Source organism: Musa acuminata, chromosome BXJ3-11 (genome assembly GCF_036884655.1).
Source record: "Musa acuminata AAA Group cultivar baxijiao chromosome BXJ3-11, Cavendish_Baxijiao_AAA, whole genome shotgun sequence".
Taxonomy (NCBI): Eukaryota; Viridiplantae; Streptophyta; class Magnoliopsida; order Zingiberales; family Musaceae; genus Musa; species Musa acuminata.
Genome location: NC_088359.1, coordinates 26,611,791 through 26,639,219, shown reverse-complemented (window position 1 = coordinate 26,639,219; position 27,429 = coordinate 26,611,791). Strand labels below are relative to the sequence as shown.

General features: G+C 41.0%; 3 protein-coding genes across 3 annotated transcripts; 1 reads left to right on the top strand and 2 right to left on the bottom strand.

The window, feature by feature from the left end:
- Nucleotides 1-1,134: 1,134 nt before the first annotated feature.
- LOC108951737 (ethylene-responsive transcription factor 5-like) lies at nucleotides 1,135-6,755 on the bottom strand. The gene is made up of 4 exons (XM_065173095.1): nucleotides 6,663-6,755; nucleotides 4,388-4,818; nucleotides 4,169-4,271; nucleotides 1,135-1,939 (listed from the first exon to the last, which is right to left on the bottom strand). The coding sequence occupies exons 3-4, from the start codon at nucleotides 4,181-4,183 to the stop codon at nucleotides 1,334-1,336; spliced, it is 621 nt and encodes a 206-aa protein (XP_065029167.1). The 5' UTR covers nucleotides 4,184-4,271; nucleotides 4,388-4,818; nucleotides 6,663-6,755; the 3' UTR covers nucleotides 1,135-1,333.
- A 1,962-nt stretch (nucleotides 6,756-8,717) lies between these two features.
- On the top strand, nucleotides 8,718-13,603 carry LOC103971612 (protein ROLLING AND ERECT LEAF 2). The gene is made up of 4 exons (XM_009385671.3): nucleotides 8,718-9,984; nucleotides 10,080-10,264; nucleotides 12,185-12,408; nucleotides 12,565-13,603. The coding sequence occupies exons 1-4, from the start codon at nucleotides 8,874-8,876 to the stop codon at nucleotides 13,358-13,360; spliced, it is 2,316 nt and encodes a 771-aa protein (XP_009383946.2). The 5' UTR covers nucleotides 8,718-8,873; the 3' UTR covers nucleotides 13,361-13,603.
- Nucleotides 13,604-17,006: 3,403 nt separating this feature from the next.
- On the bottom strand, nucleotides 17,007-27,402 carry LOC135652664 (uncharacterized). Its single transcript, XM_065173766.1, has 8 exons — nucleotides 26,973-27,402; nucleotides 21,366-21,399; nucleotides 20,873-21,106; nucleotides 19,948-20,037; nucleotides 18,321-18,386; nucleotides 18,147-18,238; nucleotides 17,429-17,476; nucleotides 17,007-17,351 (listed from the first exon to the last, which is right to left on the bottom strand). The coding sequence occupies exons 1-8, from the start codon at nucleotides 27,281-27,283 to the stop codon at nucleotides 17,234-17,236; spliced, it is 993 nt and encodes a 330-aa protein (XP_065029838.1). The 5' UTR covers nucleotides 27,284-27,402; the 3' UTR covers nucleotides 17,007-17,233.
- Between the last annotated feature and the right edge of the window lie 27 nt (nucleotides 27,403-27,429).

Sequence of the window (27,429 nt, the reverse complement as noted above, 5' to 3'; positions counted from 1 at the left end):
GGCGTCACCGGTTTCCTAAAGACTCCAAAGCCCATGGTAAGCATTCACATTTACATCCCCCCCCCCCTAATGAAATGGTGACACGTCGGCTACGAATCACATAAAATGCCGATTCGGAGTGGTTTAGTAGATTTATTCTTATCATAATTTTCGCTCAACTGATTAGCCCAATATTAATGCACTCAACTTATTTACATTGAGGCCGAGGGTTCGGATACTAGAAATTAAATATTAATGAGTCCGCGTTAATCTAATCATGATTAACATATATCAACATCGAATTCATCCTCAATTTGGAAATTTATCGTATTTGCAACTTCACATTAATCACTTCATGTAAATTTTGAAGCATTCTCATTCTAAGATTTTACCTTCTGTTTTTACACTATCATAACGGTGGTGTAAAGAATTTAATTATTTTTTTAAATATTAATTAACAAGTTTAGTTGGTAAACAAAAAATTTACCTTGCAATGGTTGTGTAACATATTTACTTAATTAAAAATAATAATTATGGAGCTCGGTTGATAAATATTTCTCGTATTATTATTATAAGGTTTTGAAATCAAATCTAGTATTGAATAAATTGATGGGAATCGATAATAAAAGAATTGTGATTCCTGTGCACAAACCCAGCAGCTGAATCTTGTACGTGCTGAACGTTTCGGCCGCCTTCGACTGGTCAAAGAACGTGAGGCCCCACTTGTTGACTACAGGACCCACTGGCGAACAGTAGGGCTCGGAGTCTGCTTCGACGGCCGGACTGCTTCGTTGATGCATCCACCGGGGCGCAGGGTTGACTAATGGATTCCTGTCAACAGAAGACTACTGATAATTATTTTTGTTGGAATTAGTTTGGCTTGTATTTTTGGCATTGATTAATGGTGGGACAATTATATATCATAAAAAAATTATATTTAATAGATAAATATTTATATTATTTAATATATCTGATAAAGATTTTTTTTTTGCTTTAAAATGAATTCTATTCCGGTCACATGGGTAGTGGCGATGAGGTTTTAAGGATGACAGATGCTGTTTTGGATATACTTTATTTTGGTGATGACTTGAAAATCATAAATTAAAGAAAAAAGAATTTTCTTTTCAACTATCCTAAATTTCATCAAACATTAAATCACTCTAAATATTTTGTTCCAACGTTGCAAATAAAGAAACGCACAAAACAAAAGCAAAATTAAATATAAATAATATAAAATAAGAAATAAGAAAAGAAATCCTGTCTAGTTAACGATAACGATGGTATATATGTAATTTCGATGACACTTCTATCTCCCACGGGAGAGAGTAACTGCTCGCCGTTACGGCCTGTGGAGCTAAACAGCGAAAGGGTTCCCTTCGGGTCGTCGGCCGCCTTCGATTCCCGCGGCTCCGCTGCTTTCTCCATCTTCGCCGCCACCATCTCTTCCGACCCCGACCCCGTTATCTGTTACTGGCGGGTGCCGGTGCTCGGATCTACCGACCTCGTTGGGGAAGTTGAGGATGGCCCTGCAGCCGCGCATCCGGAAGGCGGCGCGGTCATACGCCCTCGCCGCCTCCAAGGCGGTGGAGTAGGTCCCGAGCCAGATCCTGGACCCCCGACGGTTGGGGTCCCGGATCTCCGCCGCGAACTTCCCCCAGGGCCGCTGCCTGACGCCACGGTACCGCCGCCCGACGGCTTGATCCTCCGCCTCGGATGATACGCCCGCCGATTCCCGTGGCCACGACTCGGCAAACGGGGCCGGCGGGAGGGGCATGGATAGGGTCGGTTCGACGGCGGTATAATGGAGAGGAGGGGTGGATGACGGAGGTAGGTCGGCGAGGAGGGACTCGAAGTCGGCGGCGTGGAGTTGGTGGGGGAAGAAGTCGAGGGTGGAGGAGTCGTCGACGCCGAGATGGTGCTCCATGGCGGGGAAGAGCGCGGAGTGAGAGAGATTTATATACTGCGGGAGGAAAGAGCGGGTTCGGTTTATTGTGGGAGAGGAGACGCTCCATTCTTTGTCGACTAATATAGAGTGACCAAAAGAAACGACAAACGTCAACTAGTGCTTCGATTAGTGACTGTCCGACGTGGGACTCGGTTAATGGAGCACAGGTTCGAATTCGAGCCCCTCTTTTTCCCTAATCAACAATTGCCGATTTTGATTCAACTTTGTCGTCTAAGGTAAATACATCGAATACACTATCGTTCTCATCAAATGTTACATTTTAGTCATGAAGAGTCGAACCCTAATCTAAAGTAAATTGAGTCAAGCAGAATGACGACTGTGGGACTGTAGATACGGATTAAAAAAAAAAAACAATTTTGTATTCATTAAAAATATTTGACCATTTATCCAAAAATTAACAATAAAAAGAACACGTTCCTTGTAAGCAAGAAAAATTTTCACGTAGCTATATATATATATATATATATATATATATATATATATATATATCCCAACAAATTCATATATTTGTCTAATTATAAACATATTAGCAAGCGTCTTTCAAAGTAGATACTAGTAATCATATTACCCCAAAAGCTATGGGGTTGAACTCGCGAGTGGGTCTAAGAAGTACAGCACCGGTTGAATATGGAGTGAGTCCAAAAAGTACAGCACATTGATCTCATAGCACAGGTAATAAGCGGGTGGGAAGGAACGAAAAACTTTTGGCTCCATTAAAAACACTTATCATATGAGCTCGGAAATAACATGGAAAGAGGAGAAAAAGACGACAAAACTTGGAGTCAAACTTTGATGTATGTATATACGTATATATTCATAATTTTGTTAGGATACTTATTTTCCTAATTGTTAAATAGGTCAAGTTTTGAAAAGCTTCTACTGGATGAGTGTAAAAGGTTAAGAGAAGGCATCAATTGTGGTCATCAGCCATGAAGAAATCCTTTTCAGAAACTACTGGCAGAAGAATGTCAGACCATAGAAGAAAAGCCAACAACCAGTGGGTTTAGTTGGTGAACAAAGAATAGAACGGAGAATTGGGAGCCTTGTTTCTCGCTGCAAATATAAATCAACTGGTCCTTTATGCTCCCATCGAAGCCTTGTCCTCATGCACCTCTTTTCCTTAGTACATTTAATCTGTGCTTTATGTAGGAAGCTCAGGTAGAGGCGATTCAAGTCACTGCTTTTGTATTTATCACAGTTTATTTTTAACATATAAATCTTTATGAAATTGAATGACTTATTTATACCCTTGTAGTTTATATTGACAATAATTATTTGAAATAGAACAGCTCTAATATAAACCCACAAAATAAAAGAGAAGAAGAAAGAGAAAACAATAGATGAAGAAAAAAGTGCTTTATTAAGAAGCAAACAATGTTTCACTTAAGCTACCACTCCTCTCTCTAAGATGTGGCACCCTCTCTCTTCTCTCTAGAGTTGGGCTGTTCCTCTCTCTTCGTGTTGAATAGAGTGTCATGCATCCTCTTTTATAAGCCTAGTAACATAGAACTTCTATTCTATTTGATCATAAAGTTCTAATCCTATTCAACTTCTAAATTGTTATATAATCATAATCAAAGTTTAAATTACATCTCTAACAATAATAAACTTAGTAAACTAACAGTACGAATTTTAAGGATATTTTTAAATTAAATTATCCAAAATTAATTATACTTAGTAAAGATTAGTCTTAGGTTTTCTTTTGGATGGATGAAGCAGTTGCTTAATCTCCCTAATACTCACTCACCAAATTGAACAATTTGAGGTGGAATTTATAGATATTTTTCTAACCGAGAAAAAAAATAATTTCATTATATAACTATAAGAGAAAAATTCAGCTTCAAACTGCATGCTGCCAAAAGTAAAAAAAAGAGAAAACAGGCATTGGATTAAAATAAATGAACAATTGAATGCACATAAAAAAAAAAGAAACTCATGAAAAAGAATGAAGTCAAATGTGTACTGCTAATGATCACTATCTCATACGTTAATATGAGCATAAGTCAAGAATACTGCAGATAAAAATATATCTTCTATGGTGCTGAAACGATGGCTAACTAATTATGAAGGCGATGGAATCAACGAAGGTCATGTCAGGCACAGGCACATGAGCGGAGAAAAGTAGGCGGGGAGATACGCGAGGTCAGCGTTTGAATCTTGACCAGTTATTTTCCAAACAAGCATTCCATGAGACTCATCAAGATGAAGACAGAATCCACTTACCAGCATCGTAGACATGAGATAGATAGTCCGCTGTATGAACTGGGAAGCTTCCTCGATCTATGGGGCACGTGAGCCTAGTCAGTGATCTCACAGATTGAGAGCTCTGCATAAATAGAATAAATATTGCAAGTCGCATGCACGAGTTCGAAAGAAGAGTTCAGTCAAAATCAAAGAGTCCATTCTGAAAACGATGAAGAAACTGAGGTGACATGCATGCACCTTTACATGATTCACAGGGAGCTCAATTGTCTCGCCCTTAAACCACAGACCAAATTGATCCCAGATTGAGCCAACAGGATTGGGCTAACTTGAGTTGGCCCTCTTTACCCTCAACAACATTCGAGGAGAACACATATAATATATTAACCTATCTCACAACACAACCACAGGTAAAAGTCCTCAATTATAGTTGATAACAGCCTAATTAAACTAAGATAGACTATAAATTTCAAAACACACGAATAAGAGCTTCGGAAAAGCAACTAATGAGTATGTAGCAACATGGTCTCTAGAAGTTTATTATTTCCCTATTTGCTTTCTAGTAGAGCCTCTGGATCCATTCATTTCATTCGATCTTCACGGTTATCAACAGTGCCATTAATGCTTATGTTGGAATCAGGATTCTATCACAAGCATACAGATTTCTTTGTCTAAAAAAATCAACAAAAAGTGTGAATGAATATTTACAACAAATACTCAATAAGTGCATAAGCCTCTCTCATAGGACGGATAATAAAAAATTTAAATACATTAATGCAATTTACACCGTAAGTCCGCAACAATAAAAACAATACATGCATTTAACACAATCAAATCAATATGAACAAGAATAAAAGAACAACCAAAGATTTTGTTTACATAACAAATCATATCTCCAACAACAATAGCAACGATAATAAGTCACACCTATGATGACTCAGAAAACTCAAAACATATCTTTCATGTTTTGTGAAGACGAAATTAAAGCATATCTCCTGCTTTTTATGTAGATGACGTGTGTGTCCTTCATGAGTATATGAATTGATAAATTTTCCTTAGCATAACTTGTGAGGCGTCACAAAGTTTAATGTTTACCACATACACCCCAAGTGTTTTTTTTCTAAGGAAGGTACATGAGTGCATGAGAACTACAAAGAAAATTTAGAAGACAAAAGGCTGCCAAATTGTCGAAGATTAATTTGTTTTAAGGTTTCATAATATAAAGATCACGAGTGAAGAATTTTAGTTAGCTTTAGAGTCAAGAGTTTCTGATATAGATATGAACATATATCCATAATTTCAATTGACCTGATGCGGGCATAGGATAGACACACGAATACAATGGTCCTCATATCACCAAAGATTAAGCACTTTCTAAGTTAAGGATTAACTCTCTTAGAGTTTAATAGATCCTCCTCATAATACCTTGTGTCTTTGCAAGTGCAACTACGCTTGTAATAGGACTTAAACCCATGACCTTTTGACATCACACTCGAAGACTTTCACTAAGCGAACTCAATCACTCATCAGTTCATAGCACTAGGTATTGTGGAGTCAACCAAACATTCTAGGTTGTTAGTTGGCCAGCCCAAGAAAGTAAGGGTTTCTTTTTTGGGCCCACTACCAGAGTCTACATCGATGGCTTGTACAAACCTCGGGCAATCTGGGCCACTCTAGGAACAATCCATATTAATAAGCCTGATCGTAAGCCTTAGTTCCTCAACTGGCACCATCATTGTCAAATAACATAGGTACTGTAAATAATTTGGGAAAGATGGTCACTTATGCTAAATTACCATTTTCTCATTAAAAAGTCCCCCCCGTATATGTGTTCCTAACTCTTCTGGTTAGTGGATCAAAAATAAATTTGGTAAGCTTGAAATGATTAATGATTCTTTGTTCTTTGAAACAACCATCTACTGGCATTGTAATGATAAAAAATGATTCAATGGTCTAGAAATGGCAAATGAACCCAAGAAAGACCAGTCCATGAGACTCTAAATAAGTCAATGCTGTGGCTTCTTTGATGCATACCTATGCCATTTCCCATATCATACTTCCCAGACTTTCCACCAGGTATGAATGGCTCAACAGGCTATCAGAACTTCTCTAATGGCTTTGATGATAAGGTAAAAAGAGACAGACAAAGATAAATATCCAAAGTCAAGTTCAAAGTTAACCTATGAAGGACAAAGTGATGAAGGGTAAAAGTATTCCACAAAAAGTTACGAACTTCAAAAACGAACTTAACAATCTTCATTTGCTAATTCTAAAAACCTTGCTATGTTCACTTCTACTACTTAGAATGAATCAACCTATGCCTGTGAAATTCTTTTACCATCAAGTGTGAAAATCTTTATAGAGCCATCAGCATCTTTCAGAAAAAAAAAAATTTGCATATCAAAAGACATAACAAGGCATCGATATCAAACAAGATGCTACATGTGAAGCATCACATTTAAGGTGAAAGAATCTTGGATTGGATAAAGATAAGTAATTTGTAGGTGTCACGTACCTCATCTAGTAAAGATCTTGACTGATAATGGTAATGTCTTACTCCATAGCCGATAAATATATTGGCCTTGCTAGCAATGTCCTGTGATCAAATCTGACTTTCGTTAAATAATTAGTTGATAAAGATCTTGATGCTTGACAGCAAAATCTCACAAACGAATCTCATCTTCACCTTAATGCTTAACATTTGATCTCGAAAAATACAAAGGAAAGAAGAAAGTAGGTTTTCAACAGCAATTTCAGCCCTACATGAAATATATTTTAGATCATATCATGTAGGTTTTCAGGATTAGCACATATCCAAGGGACAAATATGCAAAAACCTCTTTTCCTTGGAAACGAATTGACAAAGAAGAATTGCTTGTGATCTTTGATAGTTGGCCTAGGCAGAGGTATGCATTGAATCTGAATTATTCATTTCAACTGTTTGGTGGGTGAAAGTATTCAACTTTTCACTTTCTCCAGCATCGATCAACCCATCAAGCGAGTACTTTGATTACAACTCCAAATCCATGGTGTGCCCTACTCATATCTGAACTAGAAACGCCATTACCTGAATAACACATTGTAAAAACAAAAAGATAATGTCAGCTTCAGGACCTGCTTTTATGTTGATGATTCAGGCACAGAACAAAGATACCTATCAGCAACTTGGACCCAGGAAATCCAGTGGTCCTTGTTGTTTCCAACATTTCAAGAAGAAGCCAGATAAAAAAGATGAGAGGAGATAAATACAAAGGTAACAACTGGACCTTCTCAAATACATGTTCCTAAGTATGCCTGGGGACGGGAACCCTATCCCCCACTCACCACTGGCTGAACAACTTTTGCTCTTCCAATGGAAGAACCCAAATGCTTTAACCCACCCGGAGTGTGTGGACAAAAGAGGGTCCCTACATAGACACATACAGTATCCATCCAACAATCCATGTCTCCGTTAGGGTAGAGTAAGGGAAAGCAGAGACGACGGAGAGGGACACGGGGGGGGGGGAGAGAATGATGATGATAAAGGAAAAGGGAAGTGGACGAAGGAAAGTAGAAGAGGCGGTGGAAAGGAAGCCGCGACGCACGTGGGTGGTTGGTCCAAACCAAGATATAACCAAACGTTCTAAGGACATTTTGGCGAAATTACTTGCATAAATATAATTTATATCCGTATTTATTTCTTTAACAATATGCGTATATGTCATTATCATTAATCTTTATTGGCTAAAGCAAGTCAACTATTTGTTAATATTTAACATTTAGAGTAAAAATATTTATACATTTTTATAATGTATATATTTTTAACTCAAATAATTTAATATTGACTATGATTAAAAATTATTAATCTTTAAGTCATTCAATCTACCAATAATATTTTCTAGCATGTACTCCATTAGGAGTACAAGAATTGCATATTTATTCCTATTAGTAGAATTCCAAATATTCCGTGGATTAAAATATATGTTTTATACAATTTTATCAAGTCAAGAGGTATTATTCCATGTTGTAATCTTGTTTTTTTAGCATTTGGATTTATAATATAGAGATTTTTTTTATTTTTCCTATTCGAAAATATAATAACTCATTTCCGTGAAAAGTGTATTTCTGTTAATAAATAAATAATATTATATTTCGGACGATTCACGCTGACCGTTTGATCAGATCTCATCCGTCCTTCCCGCTGATCCACATCCCCAACGCCAAGAATCCAAGGCGCCGGTTCGTGAAACGTGTGTAGGGTGTCGGACCAGCAGAATTCTCCAATGGGAAAAACCTTTTTCCTGAATGGTGCATTGCCCAAAGCGGGTGATCCGAACCCTGTGGAATCGAACGGTCCGGATTCAGCTGGTCTGTCGGCGATCGCATCCAACGGATGGCTGATTCCCACGTAGGCAGACAGCCTTAATCTTTTACCGTCAAATAAATAAATTAAATTGTCAAAAAATAAGATATTTTTATACGGATACGAACGAGGTGGAATAAGGCAGCGTGGCGGAGTGAGGTGAGAACGACCGCACGTTTGTTGGTGCGTGATACTCTATAAAGTGTCTTCACATCTGTTGGTTTGGTCTATTTATCGAGCTCTCGCTTTCTTTCCATGTACGGTAATTATACCGCGACAGTTGCCGTCTCTCGCTCGCTCGGCTCCATCGCTGGCCGTTGGTTGGTTGATTGATCGTGGTGGTGCTCGCCGCCATCGAGCGTGCCCGCTGGCTGCGGAAGGGGAATGGGTTGCACGGCGTCGCGGCTGGAGAACGAGGACTGCGTGCGCCGGTGCAAGGAGCGGCGCCGCCTCATGAAGGAGGCGGTCTGCTCCCGCCACCACCTCGCCTCCGCCCACGCTGACTACCTCCGCTCCCTCCGCCTCACTGGTTCCGCCCTCGCCAGCTTCGCAGTCGGCGAGCCCCTCGCTGTCTCCGAGCACACCCCGCCCGTTCTCCTCCGATCATCTGCCGCCTCCCCTTCGGCTTCCCTCCCTCCGCCCACGCTTCAGCCCCCTCCACCACCCTCTCCGTCGCCGCCGCCGCCTCAACTCCGCCCCCGCCACCGCCACCATTTCTCCCCCTCCCCTTCCCCCACCGTTGCCGGCACCCCCTTCCATAGGCCCTCTGCCGCCGCCGTGGCTGACGGCCACCCACGGTTCCCGGCTGTGAACTCGACGTATGCCACCACTCCTTCTCAGTCTTCCTCCGCCTGGGACTGGGAGAACTTCTACCCTCCGTCGCCCCCGGATTCCGAGTTCTTCGAACGCCGGAAGGCCGAGCTTGAGGAGAAGAATCGCCTGCAACACCATCTTCCTCCGGAGGAAGAAGTGGGCGAATCGGACGAGGAGCAGATATCACAGGAAGAAGAAGAACAAGGAGGAGGAAGAGAAGAGGTCCACTGTCGCGAATGGGGCGAGCGCTACACGAGCACCACCAGCTCTACCTCCAGATCCGACGGCGAGCCGGAGCAGGAGGATGACCAAGAAGATGACAGGGCCACGGTCTCGAGATCCGAGAGCATGGCCACCAGATCCGCCTACGGGGGCTTCGCCCCTAGTCAGGCGGCGCCGTCGGAGATCGCATCATCCGCGGCGGCGGAGGTGAAGTCGCGCCTGCGGCCGAGGTCGGAGGTGGGATCGTCGTCTGCCAGGTGGAACGCTGGCGGCCGGGAGGAGACTTCCTTGTCATCTGCCGTCGCCGAGCTGAGGATGGTGGTGCGCCACCAAAGTCTGGCGGAGATTTCAGAGGCGATCAAGGAGCATTTCATCAAGGCCGCCGATGCAGGCAGCGCTGTCTCAGATCTCCTTGAGATTGGCCATGCCCAATTTGATGGTAGCTTCCGGCAGCTCAAGAGTAAGTAGAAGGGCACCCAAGTTTCATTTGGGCTTAGACTTGAGATCAAATTGAAGCTTCAATGAATTGTATGCTTGATCTTATTCATCTTTCAGAGACGGTGTACCACTCAAGCAGTGTACTGAGCGTGCTATCCTCGAGCTGGACGTCGAAGCCGCCGCTGGCAATTCGGTACAGCCTGGATCCAGTGGCTTTAGAGGAGTCGGGTGGAGGGAAGAGCAATGGCTCCACTTTGGAGCGGCTCTTGGCTTGGGAGAAGAAGCTCTATGAGGAGGTGAAGGTATCATGTATCTTCTATACCTCTCGGCGATAACATTTGGTTTGCTCTTGCTATTCTTTATTTTCATCCTTAACAGTACAATTCTTTGCACATTTTAGCAAATTAAGGGAATTCTTTTGTAGATAGACAAATGCACTTGAAATATAATTAAGAATTTACATAGAAATAAGTGCTGCCAGAACAAGATTGTAAACATTATTTTAAACATGGAACCGGATATTAACATTGGAAACTAAGGAGCAAATATCTGGACCTCTTGCTAGATTAGTTTAAGTTGTCTTGAAATTGTAGGATGAGAGGAACGGTAGTTGCTCTCTTCTTGATCTTTGTCCAAATTCTCATTGTATGGATGGTTACCTTCGCTCCATGTGTATTAGGACTTGGGGGCAATACCTTTCATCCTTACCCTTGAGATTGAGTGACAATAAGATCTTTTTTCCTTTTTCATTTTGCCATCATGTCAAAGCAAATCTTGTTCACATTAATCAATAACTTGATAGGTCCAATTTTAGTACCTGGTTCGATAGCTTACCATGTGAAAATTCCATTTTGCTTTACGATATGACTCTCTGGCTTAGCCACTAGCAGTTCTAGTGAACGTTTTAGTTTTATATAATTTCTTTCACAGATTCCTGTTCATGGCAGACTACCAAGCAATTGTAATGCCATTAGAAACTCCTATGGGCCATGGGGTAGAAATTTTGTTGAATCGAACACTTTCCAATAATTAGTATGGTTCTGATTGTAATAGACCCTAAGGTCAATGAGTCCTTAGAATGCATCTCCTAAGCATTTGACCTGATTGACTGACACTTACATCTTCTGAGGTTGGTCAGTTGGTGGGAAGATAAATACTGTTGCAGGTTGATTTCAGATTTGCTGTTAGAGGGAAACGTAAAGGTGCAGTGCCTGGCTCATTATAGTTTATAAGATATTTCACTTGCAAAGAACCAATTTGCATGATGAATGTGGCTTGTTAGGCTTATTTTAAATGCGATGACTGGATTCTAGCTAATGGGATTACTTAGTGGTACTTTGTTGAAGTTCCTCTTTATCTTCATACAGAGGGGGCATTGTCTTGCGATCATTGTCTTTTAGTATTTTTCTTCTCTGTTTTTCTACCACTAAGAGACTTGCTTTTTGCCACTCTTACGTTATTCATCACAGTGGTTATATAAGGGACATTTCAAATTATTACGTGCACTAGGTGCATATAGACTCTTCCTTTGCTAGTTCAATATTTTATCCATATAGACAAATGATTTAGTTAGAAATGATCATGGTAGAGACTGATTAGAAATGAAAAGATCTATAAACCGTACCTGATGGCTTATGATTACATTTCTTTTAGTTAGATATTGGTGCTTATCTCATGCATTCATCTTTTGAGTCTAAGCTGCATAGTAGGAGATGATCATATAGTTATGCTAGCTCTAATTTAGCAGTACAGAAAGAATGTTGTACCATTTTCCACCCTGACACTCGTATAGATAATATCGCAACTTTTTAACTGAAAAACCAAGGATGAAATCACCTACATATCTGCTTTGTTCTCTGCAAGTGTAAACAAGTTTGGCTTATTGCAAAGATCCACATAATATGCCACATATTTGGATTAATTAAGAATACTGATTTGCTAAATGCTAGATGTGCACTACCATATTATTCATTTGAAACATTTTCATCGATCAAGCCATGCGAAAGGTCTTTGAAGCAGAAATGCCCATAAGCTTATTATGCTTTTTAACTTCATGCTTTTGGTCTTCAAATTGGTTTTCTATTAGTTAAATAATTTTCAGACTTCGTCCAGTTATCTCCGGCTCAAACGCAGCAGTCGAAGCACTCCAACCAGTACAGTGCTTTGGTCTTGCAATGGTGGCATTCTTATCATGATTGCATCTTTGCTGTTTGAGTGTACAGGTTAGAGAGGGTGTAAAGATTGAGCACGAGAAGAAACTGTCAACATTGCAGAGCCAGGAGTATAGGCAAAAGGATGATGCAAAACTGGACAAGACCAAGGCCTCCATACAGAAATTGCACTCACTAATCATAGTGACATCACAGGCCGTCACTACCACATCTTCTGCTATCACCAAAGTTCGCGATGATGAACTTGCACCACAACTTGTCGAGATTTGTTATGCGTGAGTAACTCTTTCCTCATTGGAATCTTTAATTATTTATTTTACATTCTTCCTGATTTCATCTTACACCGTTAAGACTTGCTTTTAGTTACGAGCATTGGAGGATAGTTGTTTAACTGTATCTAACCAATACCGTAATCGTCAAATATCTTTTAGGCTTTTGAATATGTGGAGGCAAATGAATAAGTTTCATGAAATCCAGAACCATATTGTGCAACAAGTCCGAGGTCTTGTGAATCGTGCCTCTACTGGCGAGTCGACATCGGACTTGCATCGGCTGGCAACCCGTGATCTTGAAGCTGCAGTCTCGGCATGGCATTCAAGCTTCAACCGCCTTATCAAGTATCAGCGTGACTATGTCCATGCCTTGTATGGCTGGCTTAAGCTCACACTCCTCCAGGTTAGCAGTGACAATCCCCAGAAAGACCATTCTTCACCTGTCGCAGTTGAGCTTACAGCCTTCTGTGATGAGTGGAAGCAAGCGCTAGATCGACTGCCTGACACAGTGGCCTCTGAGGCTGTCAAAAGTTTCATGAATGTCATCCATGTCATCTACACAAAGCAGGTTGAGGAATTGAAGATTAAGAAACGAGCTGAGACATACTCAAAAGAGCTTGAGAAAAAATCTACAGCACTGAGGAATACCGAGAAAAAATATTACCAATCGTACTCAATGGTTGGACTTGCGCTCCCAGGTGGTGGACACGACAATGATGGACAAGTATTTGACACGCGCGACCCATTAGCAGAGAAGAAGTCGGAGATTGCAGCATGTCGGAGAAAGGTAGAAGATGAGATGATGAGGCATGCTAAGGCGGTCGAGGTCACGCGGTCGATGACCCTTAACAACATACAGACGGGCCTGCCCGGTGTGTTTCAGGCGTTGACAGGGTTCTCCGGCATGTTTGTGGAAGCTCTGGAAGGTGTTTGCCGTCGAGCTGGATCCGTTTAAACGGCTTTTCATAATTTTTTACTCTCTTCTTATATATGTGATCAGGCAAAAGAGTATATAGTTATAAAACAGGAAGAAGATAATTCCCCATCTTTTGGTGTGTTAGGTTGGATAAGTCGGTGTAGATATCATTTTTGATATGATATTTCTTTTGCCCTTTCTGGAACGTGGAGGGAGGAGATGCTTTTGTACAGCCAAAATGGGTTGGTTGGGTTGTGCTTTAATAAAGATCAACTTTTCTTCTCTGCTGTTTTATACAGGGGATTCTCTAATTGCCAACTGAACTGATCGGAAGCTGGAATGGGTTGTTCAAACACATCTGAATCAGATCAAGGTATTTTACCTCTTATCGGACCTGTCTTCTGACCCTCTTTGGCATTGGTTCTTTAAATCTCAAATCGAATGTATTGTCTTGCAGCAAACAAACGAAAGGGCAGATTCTGGAAGATCAGCTGAAGTTTCCATCAGGAACAAATGGTGAATGGTATGTATATCTATTTTTTCAGTTGGATTTTACTATAATTTAGTAGCAGGAAGATGCTTTGATTCTTGTTTGATCCCCTGAGTTCTCGGATTAACTGAACCATTTGTTTAGAGCTCTAATTCCAGAATGTTATATATGCAAAACATTTGTTGCTTTTTGCAACCCAAAAGCCAAAGGCTCCACAAGACTTTGCACTGATTTCCAGGTGAAAAGCTTTCTTATGAATTCTCTTTATCATGTTTTGCATGAGGGGTTGAGCTGATGATATAAAGAAAGAAGAAACAGAAGACAGCTGCAAAATGCTCAATTCTCTCTCATCTATCTTTGCCATGTGCAGGAATTATTGTATTCCGGAGGACAGCTTGTCACTTTGAGTCATTGCCAACTGTGCAATAGTATCCTATGAATTGTCCTCTATTATTCCTTTGTTTTGTTGCATAGGTACCTATGCAAGCTCCTTATTAGTTGATATATTCGAATATTGCGAACTATTGTATTGAATTTTTAAATCTTTAGTCTTCTATTGTATGGATTGAGCACCACGTTAATATTTTAGGTGTTGTCTTCTATTATTTTGTTTCTAGTGTATCAAACAAATATATAACAAATACAATTTCCATTGGTTTATTATGTTTGTACTAAGAGACTATGGTTAGTATGAATTATATGATTGCTTTAGAACTATTTCTTTTTAGATGAAGACACTACAAATCTGCTAACCAATTTAATTTTGCTTGGTCGTAGATGTCACTTCAACGGACTAATTATAGATTATCTCTTTTAGTTAGATCTTTTTGGCATCTCGATTTTTAGGCTTCAAAAATTTATATTGAAATTCCTATAGTTATGAACGTGAAACATCTAGTTTTATTTATCATAACGTCGTTAGTTTTATCGACGAAAGCACAAAAACAATGAATAAAAAGATAATTTAATATTTAAGTTGATGGTGATGGATGACGATGGTGGCAGATAATGATGTCATTGAGGGCCATAGGTTAGTTGTTGTAGATGAGGGAGATCGATGGTGACATCGACACAATTACCAAGTGATGCGTAGATGTAGTTGAGCGACGAAAAGACCACTTAGTATTTGCATCGACATTGATATAGATAGAGAGCAACATCATTCGGTAACTTCATTGGCGTCGACGTAAATGTAAAGCGACGAAAGGGCCAGTTAGCATCTATATCTACGTTGACGTCGACGTAGTTGTCGAGCAGCCCTTTCGTTGCTCTACATTTACATCGACGTCGATGTAGATGTCGAGCAATCCTTTCGTCACAAGTAATGGCATTGATGTCGATAGAGATGCAAAGCAGCTCTCACTTTTCATTATCGCTATCTCTTCTCATTCACATTAGTCACACACATACAACCCTTAGTGACGTCATCACGAATTGGATTGTCGAAATTATCTTTTTACGATTGTTTTCGTGCTTCTGTCGGTAAAATTAACGACGGTAAAATAAATAAAATTAAATATTTTTATTTTTTATAATTATAAAAAAATTAATATAAATTTTTAAATCTAAAAAAATCAAGATATTAAAAAAAAAATCTAAACCATTGGTCCTACTTCCGCCACTCCACAGATCTCTCTCGTGCGAGGCACCACTGCCTAGAGGGCAGAAAGTTGTAATGCCGTGGGAGTGGGCACAGCAACATCCCCACTCCGTGGCTTCTCAGGCTGCAGCACCATGATCTTGGGCGGAAAGGTGAGCGTCAAACGGTGCTGATGGTTGACAACGACTTGAACCAATCAAGTGCTGCGGAGAACATCAACCGGTCATTGCTTTGTGCCAGCCATCATCGACAGCGGCTTCTGCAGATACGGTGGGTAGGGAGTAATGGGGTGGGAGGGGGATGACAAAAGGGTACAGGTTGCCGTGTCGGAAGAATTAATGCAACGTGGTAATAGAGTCCGAGTGCGTGGCCACCATCATCACCACTCCTGTTAATGATGGCACAGGCATACCTGCTTTCGGAGGGGCCCTTCGGGTTTTGGTGAGAGAATCTTACGGGGAAGTTGGTCAAACACCAGCTGTCGAGCTTGTCGGGTCGATGTGGAGGAGATGGGGGAGGGTGAAGAATCACGTTTACTTTCACTGCGAAGGCGAGAGAATAGGAGGAAAACGTTAGCTGATTGGAACGAAATGATAAATAAATGGGTAATTTGTCTAGAAAAATTCCAACCAGACTGGTGTTTGCAGAATCAATCTTAACACCTTTAGATGAATCAAACCCAATCGTCTTTCCTTAAATTGGACTTTGGAAGTTTTAAAATTACTAAAGAGTTTACTAAAATCAGTTGGGCAATTTCTTTATATCAGAATCTTTTTTTAATCATAACAATGAAGTAACCATTTATATTATTACATTTTTCCTAGGTAAAATCATAGATGAGTTGGATTAATCTTATGGTGCTACACTCGTGAATAGACTATATTACACTTGATCGTAGAATCAAATCTAGTAATATAATCCATTTTCATCTTAGCTATTATTTGCAATTAAATGTAACACAGTTGAACATTGCAATCAAATATAGTTCCATTGATTTTAGATTTTTCTACGTGATTTTGTGAGTCTTCTTTTTGAAGTTAGATTTAATAAATTTTCAGGTTAATTCTGCAATTGAAAATAACACATGTCATTTATGTATAAATCACCATTAAAATTTTCAATTTAAATAGAGATTTATTTGGTTTTTTATTTTTTGATTTTTTATTCAAAAAAATCAAATTTAGATAGATTCTCTTATGAACCATGTAATAATCCTTTAAAAGGACATGAGCATTACTTTTGTCCTTTTGCTGTCTTACCCTAATAAATTCATGGAAGACAAGTGGTCAAAGGTACAAACCCATTATGTCAGTTTCTTCTAAAATTAATTGCCCTGAATTAAACATATAAAACACCTACAACACTCCCATCATAAGAAATTTCTGAAGAACACTGTTCAAAAACTGTTCTGTAATGCTAAAAACATTGTAATGAAAATTTATCTCAACAGCGGATTAATGAAAATTTATCTCAAAAGCTGTGGGTGGAATGAGGTACCACTCGGGTCACCAAAGTTTGTGAGAAGGGCACATGTATTAATTGTTCATAGTATCGATAGGGTACATGCTTTGGCAATAAATCACATTTCCAGTGCATAAGTACAATTCACCACCACCAAAGAGTTGATTAGAAAATTAACCATACAAGTCTCAAATGACAACAACAAAGAGCCAATGAACATTTTACAAGTTTATGAGTTGCAAAGGATGTCGTCACATTATTGGCTTCATTATGCATAGTTGTGCATGACGGCGACTTGCATGTGTACTGCAATGATTACTAACTTGTGTAACCATGGGAGCTTAGCATTTTAGAAACATACCTAATATATCCTTATAAAAGCATTTGGTAAAAATTTTGGGCAAAATGAGTTCTTCGCTCTAACGATCAACCAATACAATCCGTAACACGGAATATGTGCCAATGCCATGAGGAAGTACCTGCAGGGTGGACGGCCATAAGCATCACAATTAATTCTTACAAATAAAGAGAGAATTAATTAAAGAACTGAAGTTACCAAAGAGGTGCCCAATGAGTAGCAAGATCCAAAAAAGGGTAAGGCCACCTGCACAGACATCAATCACTCAAGTGAGGTCACAAGTCAATTAATCACATCATATAATAGTCACAGTTTGATGGTGCTCCCATGAAACTTGTTCTTTGAATATAGAGTAATAATCACATTCCTGAATGTTCCATTTGAGGCCTCTTGTTAGTGTTACTTCATACCAAGTATGGATTTAATTATCTTTTTGTTGCTAAGCTTGGTAATCTATTTGATCGGTACAAGACTGGTATACTATAGATGGTATCTTGACCTGTACCACCCAGTATAATCGACTAAGATAATAAATAATATAAGCAAACTGTATACATGCCAAACATTTCAATATCGATACTAGGTCAAATTGGTAAACACTAGGTTTTAATTACTGACCAAACTGCTATATATAGTAATCAGTCTGACCAAGGTTTGATATCGTACTATATAACTTGGTGCCAAATTGGTTAAGTACTATATAGTATATACCGTACTTTACTAGTTCGATAATGTGTCGAAACCAGTAGACCAAGATAATATATACCTACCTTGCTTTATATAAATAAAATGGCTCTCTCAATAATCCCATTGTTAAACAATTACTTAATAGAAAGTTGAGCACAAGGGCAACTGAATGTCTGTTTAGGAACAACACATAACAATGTCAATACTTGAAAGACTAGGATATCCTCACCAAGTAAAACCACGAGCATGAAGGATCCATTGGAATGTCACATAAATACAGCTCCAAAAAGCAAAATATGCCATTCGAAACAGCGGAAATGGCTGCAAAAAGGATTTAAGTTAGGTTCCTATGTGAAAACAGAGTATGCTGCACGTGTTTGACTTATGCACATGAGACACATACCAGGTTATTGAGAAAAGTGTCGAGTAGAAGAAACACAGCATTAAGAGAATGCATGCAGCCCATTATCTGCCATCCTCAGATAGAGGTTAATATGGTTTAAACATAAATAGAATAAAATTAGCTAAAAAGCTTTGTATAGAATAGTAACAATAATTTCATTGCAAGTAATATTATTTGACTTATCTTATTTAAGACATAGCAATAGTTTCAGGAAATGAACCAACAGCATCATCAAAGATAGTTTTCCAAATAACTAGAGCATGATAGTATATACGCATGCCGAATGTTGCAACCCTTGCATCATGCAGTATCAATGCACTGTTAACTGATACAAAGATCTAGTTAAGATATACGAAACAGAAAAGGATATTGCAAATATAACTATCAAATATCAATACTAAATGGAGCAATAATTTATTCGGTCAAATATTTAAGAGTTACAAGAAAAAGTACATTAATATACTGAAGAGATTCTTAAATTTCAGAAGCAAAATAATAGCAAGACAGTTTTAAAACACTGAAGCCACAGCCACATATACACATTTCAACTACAAGCATTCATCAATGATAAATTTCAGGAGACACACATAAAGATGTGTCTGCTCACATGCCGGATGGTATTATGCCATAAACAATGTGTTTAACTATACACCCCTATGAGCATTCACCACTAATTTCATGCTAAAAAAGTACTTCACAAAGGGAAACATTTGTTGAAGCATCAGACATGAAAACACAGAAAGAAAATTAACCTATTCCTTAAAAGGAAAAGATCTCGGCTCTGAAAAGTAAGGAGTGGAAGTAAATATTTCTAGTGGTTCTGAATATGCTTGTGATAATACATCAGGGAACCATATCAAGTAAATCAAGATATATCAGGTTCAATATACTAAAAAGAGAATCACAAGTAACTGAACTCTTATTTAGTGGTCAGAGAAATCTAGAAAGAAACATTTGTAGAAGCATCAGACATGTAAACAACCATAGTTCCACACTTCTACATGCATCAAGTACAAGCATCCTTGTTAGTGTCACTTGCTGGACCTATTTTACATTTGACACAATGCTAGTAGATGAGAGGAGAAAAGGAGAAGCCCCGAATCCAATAAATGATATGAAGGGTCATGAAAACTCAGAAACAAAGGGGAGATCCATGAATATAATAAACTAAGAGTGATATATTTGTGTAAACTTAGATATGCAACTGTAAACTGTAAACACAGTTAAGTTTTTAGCCTGGCAAGAACATAGCACAGACTTAGAAGAAACCCATTTGCAAAGTTTATAAGACAACAACAGATTAAAAGAACCCAATGCGAAACAATTGAATTTCCAAATTTGAAAGGACATCAGTATGCAAGCAAGAATGCAAAAGGGAACTTGTGCGCTTGATCTCTGGTTGAGAAATGAACTTGTTAAAAACTACCCTTAAAATTAGGGCTTCTCATCTTCTTAGAGAGAGAAAGACCTCAAGGAAACTAAAAAATGATGCGATAAAGACCATATACATTCTAATATCTAAATGGAAAAATATTACCAAACGATTCTTGGATTCATAACTAGATAGAACAAGCATAAAGAAAGACTCTTGTCACATAAACTTCTTGCTCAAGTTCAGGATACTCACAGCATTTAGCCTGAAATTTATAGAAGACAAATATGGTACTAGAAGAACCCAAAATACAATGTCTGTCAACACTACAGCACCTGCACTGGTCTGTTAATCAAATGATAATAGTAAATTTTATATATTTTTATTGAAAATAGCACAATGTAGGTGGGGAAAAAGAACAATTTTAAAAATATATTTGAACCTTCAATTGATAACAGCTTGGCAAGGAATAAAAATCTAAGTGATTCAGGTAATAACTAACTTAACAAGCATATACTGGTTAAAGCATATAAATTAAAAGGTGTTAGGCATGTAAAGAAAATAAAAGAAGTAAAATGTCTTTTTGTTTATATTATAATAACATTCAGCACATAAATGCGAAAGACAAAATTGGGTTCAAACTTTCCCCAGCCCCTTTTCATCAATAGACTCATATACGAAGGAGTGAGGTTCGTTCGACAAATTCCTACCTCTATATCTATCTCTGAGATGTTTGGATTTTTCAAAACTCCATAGACATGCAAAAGAGAAATGCTATCCCCACTCGGACCAAGACATAACTTTTACCAAAAATTTATTGTGATGTTTTTGTCCAAATAACAATTAAAGTGAAGCAGGGTCAAGAGCAACACATCTCTTTATGATAAACAGATCCATTTTGCAAGTTCGTTATTATGGATAGTTCCTATAAAGGATTGGACTAATGACGTATACAATGCTTGAATTATCGATGTAGCCATAGTTGGTTCTCCTCCTTCAGAGACATGTAATAGAAGCAGAAGGAAGACTTAAGCTAAACTAGAAGCCCATTATGAAAAATCTGGAAAGTCGTGATTATTATGAGTAACTTGGAATTCACACTGAGACTACCTGTCACAGTGAATACCATGCTTTTTCTTTTTTATAGTGATAACATATAAACATGCATTTAGATGCTGACCTGATAGACAAGTTGCATAGCATGACCCCAAAATCCAGCTTTTTTTTCATCAGCTTCCTGTTCATGATAGCTTTGCAATCTTATTACATTCATATTTTTGTTGGTCCTCAAAGGTAGAGTCATAGGACTATTCTGCTCAAAACCACCATTTAGGAATCTGTTGACCTCCTGATCTGGCATAATACTTCTCTTTGAGTAAAGCCAGCAGCCATGGGCGGATATAATGGTTGCGATCTGCAGAAGACAAAAACATCAGACAAAAGCGTAAAATCATGTAATTAGGACGAATTTTCTTTCTATGGTAGGTTGTTTTTCTTGTGTTTAGGGGGCATATAGAAAAGAATTAACAGAGACAAGCTAGATACACAATCTAGCATGTAAAATAAAAAGCAAAAACTCCAACTAAGGGAAGAAGATAGTAGTCATAATAAATAGTTAAATACAGTACCGATTTTGAACTAATTAAATAATGGGAAACAGTGGAGGAACATACCGCAAAATAGACAATGACTAAGGCAAACGTCCACCTGCAGATCATTCATCCAGGAACATCAACTGAATAGTTATATTTTTAACATGAATAAACTGTGTTTTTCAATTGAAAATAAATAGACATAGGTAATAAATTTAACGAAACGTCAGTGATGTCAAAGTATAAGGACTAGCTGATGTGGAGGTACTTAACAAAGAACACAGTTCCTCCATGTTTATAGAGGGCAACATGACATTCCTTAACATTGTCTAACACAGAAAAGAGCTTTTAATTCGAAAACAATGCATCACAAAGAAGCAATGCGAAAATTTTCTTATGGCCACAAAACTAAGAACCAAACAGGACATGGACTGTGATAACCCTCTAGCATTCAACAATTACTTTATTCCATATCTGAGGTGATCTCTCATCACATCATAGAGTCAGATCTGCAAAAAACTCACGTATGCTGTTACTTCCTCATTTCACCCATCACTCCTTTACAAAAACATTTTCCTTCCCTCTTCAATGAGCAGCTACAATACACTTTTCTCTATTGAAGATACTTCATAATACACACCTAACTGCAGGCATTGACTATCACCTCGCCCTCAACCATACAAAAGTTAATCATCCACTTCTACTCCATGTGTCAGTGATAGCAGTCATGTTAACCTTAATGGAAAAAAAAAAACAATAGGCAACAGCTTATCAGCATCACTGAAATGTTGGGCTCAAGAAACGTACCAACACGTGAAAACTATTTGGCAAAAAGTTTTCTTGAAAACCAGACAGCCTTGATTCAAGCAGTTCATTCTTTCGTTCTCATAAGCTGCTCAACTGTTTGTTCTCTCCATCCTTTGACTACATTATTAAATGAGCAGTGGGCATATCTTTGTTTAAATTTATCTGAATCACTGTTCTAAAGTTGTGATTGTATGGAAAAATCAAATAACACTTATTAAGTTATTAACAATAAAACTTGACCTAAATTTAAAATGATAGTTTTGATTTTCCTGGTCCAGTTTTAAAACTTTAATTTATGAATGTCACTTACCGATCTAACAAGATAATAGACCAATTAATTTGCTGAAGCTAAGACCATTGGCACAAAATGCTTAGGCCTAAGTCAATAATAGTATATCCAACAAGCCAAGCCCTAGCATGATGCAAGTGAGGGCTAATCCAGTGATGATTGCATGTCAAGGTGTACCTTTGATCTGATCCCAGCCATGGATAATATTTTCCTTCTTGAGCCTCTTACGATGCCAAATACCCTCCTACCATTCCTCATGATTAGCTTATTGAACCTAAAACTAATTTAAATCTACTAAGCCCTACTATCATTCCTCATGATGAGCCAATATGCGTAAGCCCTAAGATAGGTTAAGCGTAATACACTCACCAAGCAATTAAAACCAATTTAAATCTGCTCCCACTTTCTATGTGTGACTAAACAGGAGTGTTATACGGAAATTGTTTTCTTGTCGATCACAACAGTAGAGAATGATAGGGACAGATTTGACACCCTCCACCATGTGGACTAAATGACAATAAAAGCATGGGAACCAGCAACCATCAATGATAGTAGGTCCCAGCCTCTTCACCTCCTAGCTGACATCTCGAGCCATGCATCTGTGGCTGACAAGCACTCTGCATTGATGACTGGCAGCAAGCCACCCACATTAACTCCTCCGCCGCACAAGGCACGCCCTCATTAATACCTCTACCATCTCAGCTAACACAGGTGGAGAGGGCACAACACCCAAGCATAAAAGTCACACCCCAAGCCAAGATTGGGGGGGCAACAATCTCTTAACCCTTTGCTCTCTCATCTTTACACAGCTCATACTGCTGTCTTTCGCCTCCTCCGCCTTACACTGACTTAAGAATCAAAGGGGTCGAGCCAGGAAGCCCCCCGACACCGACCTATTGTGCAAGATCACTAGTGCCCAGGAGCCAACCTCGCAGCTTGAAGATGACCCAATAGCCAAGAGAGGACCTCGCTGCTAAGTAGATCTCAGTTCCTCTACCAGGCCTCACCGCTCCAAGGTCAGATCAGCCCCAGCAAACCGCTACCCTTGTAGACTTCCAGCGCTGGTTCACCACATCAACACTCCCACATCGGCACGGAGGAGATACAAGGATGAACCTGCACCTTTGGCAGTGAACCAACCGTGCCGATTGGAGCCGACTCATCAACCAATGGTATTCATGCCCAATCAGAGAGTAGACCAGATACGATCACAATCGAAGAGGGCACAACACCCAGGCATAAGAGCCACACCCCAGGCCAAGATTGGGGGGGCAACAATCTCTCAACCCTTTACTCTCTCATCTTTACATAGCTCATACTGCTATCTTTCGCCTCCTCCAACTTACACTTGCTTAAACATCGAAGGGGTCGAGCCGGGAAGTCCCCCGACACTGACCTGTTGTGCAGGATCACTGGTGCCCAGGAGACAACCTCACAGCTTAAAGATGACCCAACGACCAAGAGAGGACCTCGCTCCCACATCGGCACGGAGGAGACACAAGGATGAACCTGCACCTTTGGCAGTGAACCAACCGTGCCAACTGGATCCGACTCACCATCCAACGGTATTCATGCTCAATCAGAGAGTAGACTAGATAAGATCACAATCGGAGAGGGCATGACACCCAAGCATAAGAGCCACACCCCAAGCCAAGATTGAGGAGGCAACAATCTCTCAACCCTTTACTCTCTCATCTTTACACAGCTCATACTGCTGTCTTTCGCCTCCTCTGCCTTACACTGACTTAAGCATCGAAGGGTTCGAGCCGAGAAGATGACCCAACAACCAAGAGAGGACCTCATTGTCGAGCAGATCCCAGTTCCTCTACCAGGCCTCACCGCTCCAAGGTCAGATCAGCCCCAGCAAACCACTTCCCTTGTAGACTTCCAGCGCTGGTTCACCACATCAACACTCCTATATCGGCACGGAGGAGATACAAGGATGAACCTGCACCTTTGGCGGTGAACCAACCGTGCCGACTGGAGCCGACTCACCAACCAACGATATTCATGCCCAATCAGAGAGTAGACCAGATAAGATCACAATCGGAGAGGGCACAGCACCGAGGCATAAGAGCCACACCCCAGGCCAAGATTGGGGGGGCAACAATCTCTCAACCCTTTACTCTCTCATCTTTACACAACTCATACTGTTATCTTTCGCCTCCTCCACCTTACACTTGCTTAAACATCGAAGGGGTCGAGACGGGAAGCCCCCCAACACCGACCTGTTGTGCAGGATCACTAGTGCCCAAGAGACAACCTCGCACCTTGAAGATGACCCAACAGCCAAGAGAGGACCTCGCTGCCAAGCAAATCCCAGTTCCTCTACCAGGCCTCACTGCTCCAAGGTCAGATCAGCCCCAGCAAACCGCCTCCCTTGTAGACTTCCAGCTCTGGTTCACCGCATCAACACTCCCACATCGACACGGAAGAGACACAAGGATGAACCTGCACCTTTGACAATGAACCAATCGTGCCAACTGGATCCGATTCACCATCCAACGGTATTCATGCTCAATCAGAGAGTAGACCAGATAAGATCACAATCGGAGAAGGCACGACACCCAAGCATAAGAACCACACCCCAGGCCAAGATTGGAGGGGGGTGGCAACAATCTCTTAACCCTTTACTCTCTCATCTTTACACAGCTCATACTGTTGTCTTTCGCCTCCTCCGCCTTACACTATCTTAAGCATCGAAGAGGTCGAGCCGGGAAGCCCCCCCCGCCCCCCCCGGACATCAACCTGTTGTGCAGAATCACTGGTCTAAGGTCAAATCAGCCCCAGCAAACTGCCTCCCTTGTAGACTTCCAACGCTGGTTCACCACATCAACACTCCCATATCGGCACGAAGGAGACACAAGGATGAACCTGCACCTTTGGCAGTGAACCAACCGTGTCAACTGAAGCCGACTCACCAGCCAAAAGTATTCATGCTTAATTAGAGAGTAGACCAGATAAGATCACAATCGGAGAGGGCGCGACACCCAAGCATAAGAGCCACACCTCAGGCCAAGATTGGAGGGGGGGCAACAATCTCTCAACCCTTTACTCTCTCATCTTTACACAGCTCATACTGTTGTCTGTCGCCTCCTCCGCCTTACACTGACTTAAGCATCGAAGGGGTCGAGCTGGGAACCCCACGCCCGCCCACCCCCCACCCCCCCCGGGACACCGACCTGTTGTGCAGAATCACTGGTCTAAGGTCAAATCAGCCCCAGCAAACCGCCTCCCTTGTAGACTTCTAACGTTGGTTCACCACATCAACACTCCCATATCGACACGGAGGAGACACAAGGATGAACCTGCACCTTTGGTAGTGAACTAACCGTGTCAACTGAAGCCGACTCACCAGCCAACAATATTCATGCTCCATCAGAGAGTAGACCAGATAAGATCACAATCGGAGAGGGCACGACACCCAAACATAAGAGCCACACCCTAGGCCAAGATTGGGGGGGGGCAATAATCTCTCAACCCTTTACTCTCTCATCTTTACACAACTCATACTGCTATCTTTCGCCTCCTCCACCTTACACTTGCTTAAACATCGAAGGGGTCGAGATGGGAAGCCCCCCAACACCGACCTGTTGTGCAGGATCACTAGTGCCCAGGAGACAACCTCGCACCTTGAAGATGACCCAACAACCAAGAGAGGACCTCACTGCAGGGCAAATCCCAGTTCCTCTACCGGGCCTCACTGCTCCAAGGTCAAATCAGCCCCAGCAAACCGCCTCCCTTGTAGACTTCCAGCGCTGGTTCACCACATCAACACTCCCACATCGGCACGGAAGAGACACAAGGATGAACCTGCACCTTTGGCAGTGAACCAATCGTGCCAATTGGATCCGATTCACCATCCAACGGTATTCATGCTCGATCAGAGAGTAGACCAGATAAGATCACAATCGGAGAAGGCACGGCACCCAAGCATAAGAGCCATACCCCAGGCCAAGATTGGGGGGGTGGGGGGGGGTGGCAACAATCTCTTAACCCTTTACTCTCTCATCTTTACACAGCTCATACTGTTGTCTTCCGTCTCCTCCGCCTTACACTAACTTAAGCATCGAAGAGGTCGAGCCGGGAAGCCCCCCCGGACACCGACCTATTGTGCAGAATCACTGGTCTAAGGTCAGATCAGCCCCAGCAAACCACCTCCCTTGTAGACTTCCCGCGCTGGTTCGCCACATCAGTACTCCCACATCGGCACGGAGGAGACACAAGGATGAACCTGCGTCTTCGACAGTGAACCAACCGAGCCGACTGGAGCCGACTCAGCAGCCGACGGTATTCATGCCAATCAGAGAATAGACCAGATAAGATCACAACCAGTCCAGTTTCCAGTACGGTGGTAAATTACTGCTACCATATCGAGGATTTAATAATCCACAGGCTAACCCAAATTCCCTAATCGGTTTCACTTCATCTCCAGCATCAGAAAGAAAATCGGCTTCTCTTCATCTCCAGAATCAGAAAGAAAACATTTCTCCCCCGTCTCACAATGAATAGAACTAACTAATCAATAAAATTAGCAATGAGAACAAAGCATGTTTTCATGTTAAGACGGCTATGGTAATAAGGGGGCTCACTGAGTATAGAAGTAGAACGCGGAGAATCCGCGAAACAGAATCATCTGGAAGAGTAGCCACGCCATGGCCAAGAACACGAAGCCGCGGTACGCGAGAAGCCAGGCCGGGTGCATCCCGGCCCAGCACGGCGCCCAGAGATCGACGGCCCTGAGCGGTCGCGCCGGCGCCGGCGCCCGCGCCGCGACAACCACCGCGGCGACCGCCGGGGCGACGACGATCAGAGCGCAGACGAGCGTCTGCCATCGCATCCAGTACCCCGTCGCGGCTTCCTCTCCTGCCGCCACCTCAGCCCCAAACCGCAAGAATTCCATGGCTCCAACCCTCGCGACCGGTGGCGATCGCAAGCCCTAACGAACAGACAACGAGACGACGGAGAGACAGAGAGAGAGAGAGGGAGAGGCGTGTAGAAGAGGAGGGAAGAGTACAGGACAGGTAGAAATCTCTCCATTTAGAGACC

What these genes read in the sequence shown, in the direction of transcription:
- LOC103971612 (XM_009385671.3), top strand. Translation starts at nt 8,874, where the DNA reads ATGGGTTGCACGGCGTCGCGGCTGGAGAACGAGGACTGCGTGCGCCGG. An exon ending in TAGCTTCCGGCAGCTCAAGA is followed by an intron (nt 9,985 to 10,079) that starts GTAAGTAGAAGG and finishes TTCATCTTTCAG; the next exon opens with AGACGGTGTACCACTCAAGC. An exon ending in CTTGTCGAGATTTGTTATGC is followed by an intron (nt 12,409 to 12,564) that starts GTGAGTAACTCT and finishes AATATCTTTTAG; the next exon opens with GCTTTTGAATATGTGGAGGC.
- LOC135652664 (XM_065173766.1), bottom strand. Translation starts at nt 27,283, where the DNA reads ATGGAATTCTTGCGGTTTGGGGCTGAGGTGGCGGCAGGAGAGGAAGCC. An exon ending in TAGTCATTGTCTATTTTGCG is followed by an intron (nt 21,107 to 21,365) that starts GTATGTTCCTCC and finishes TGTCTTCTGCAG; the next exon opens with ATCGCAACCATTATATCCGC. An exon ending in TAAATTTCAGGCTAAATGCT is followed by an intron (nt 18,387 to 19,947) that starts GTGAGTATCCTG and finishes TGAGGATGGCAG; the next exon opens with ATAATGGGCTGCATGCATTC.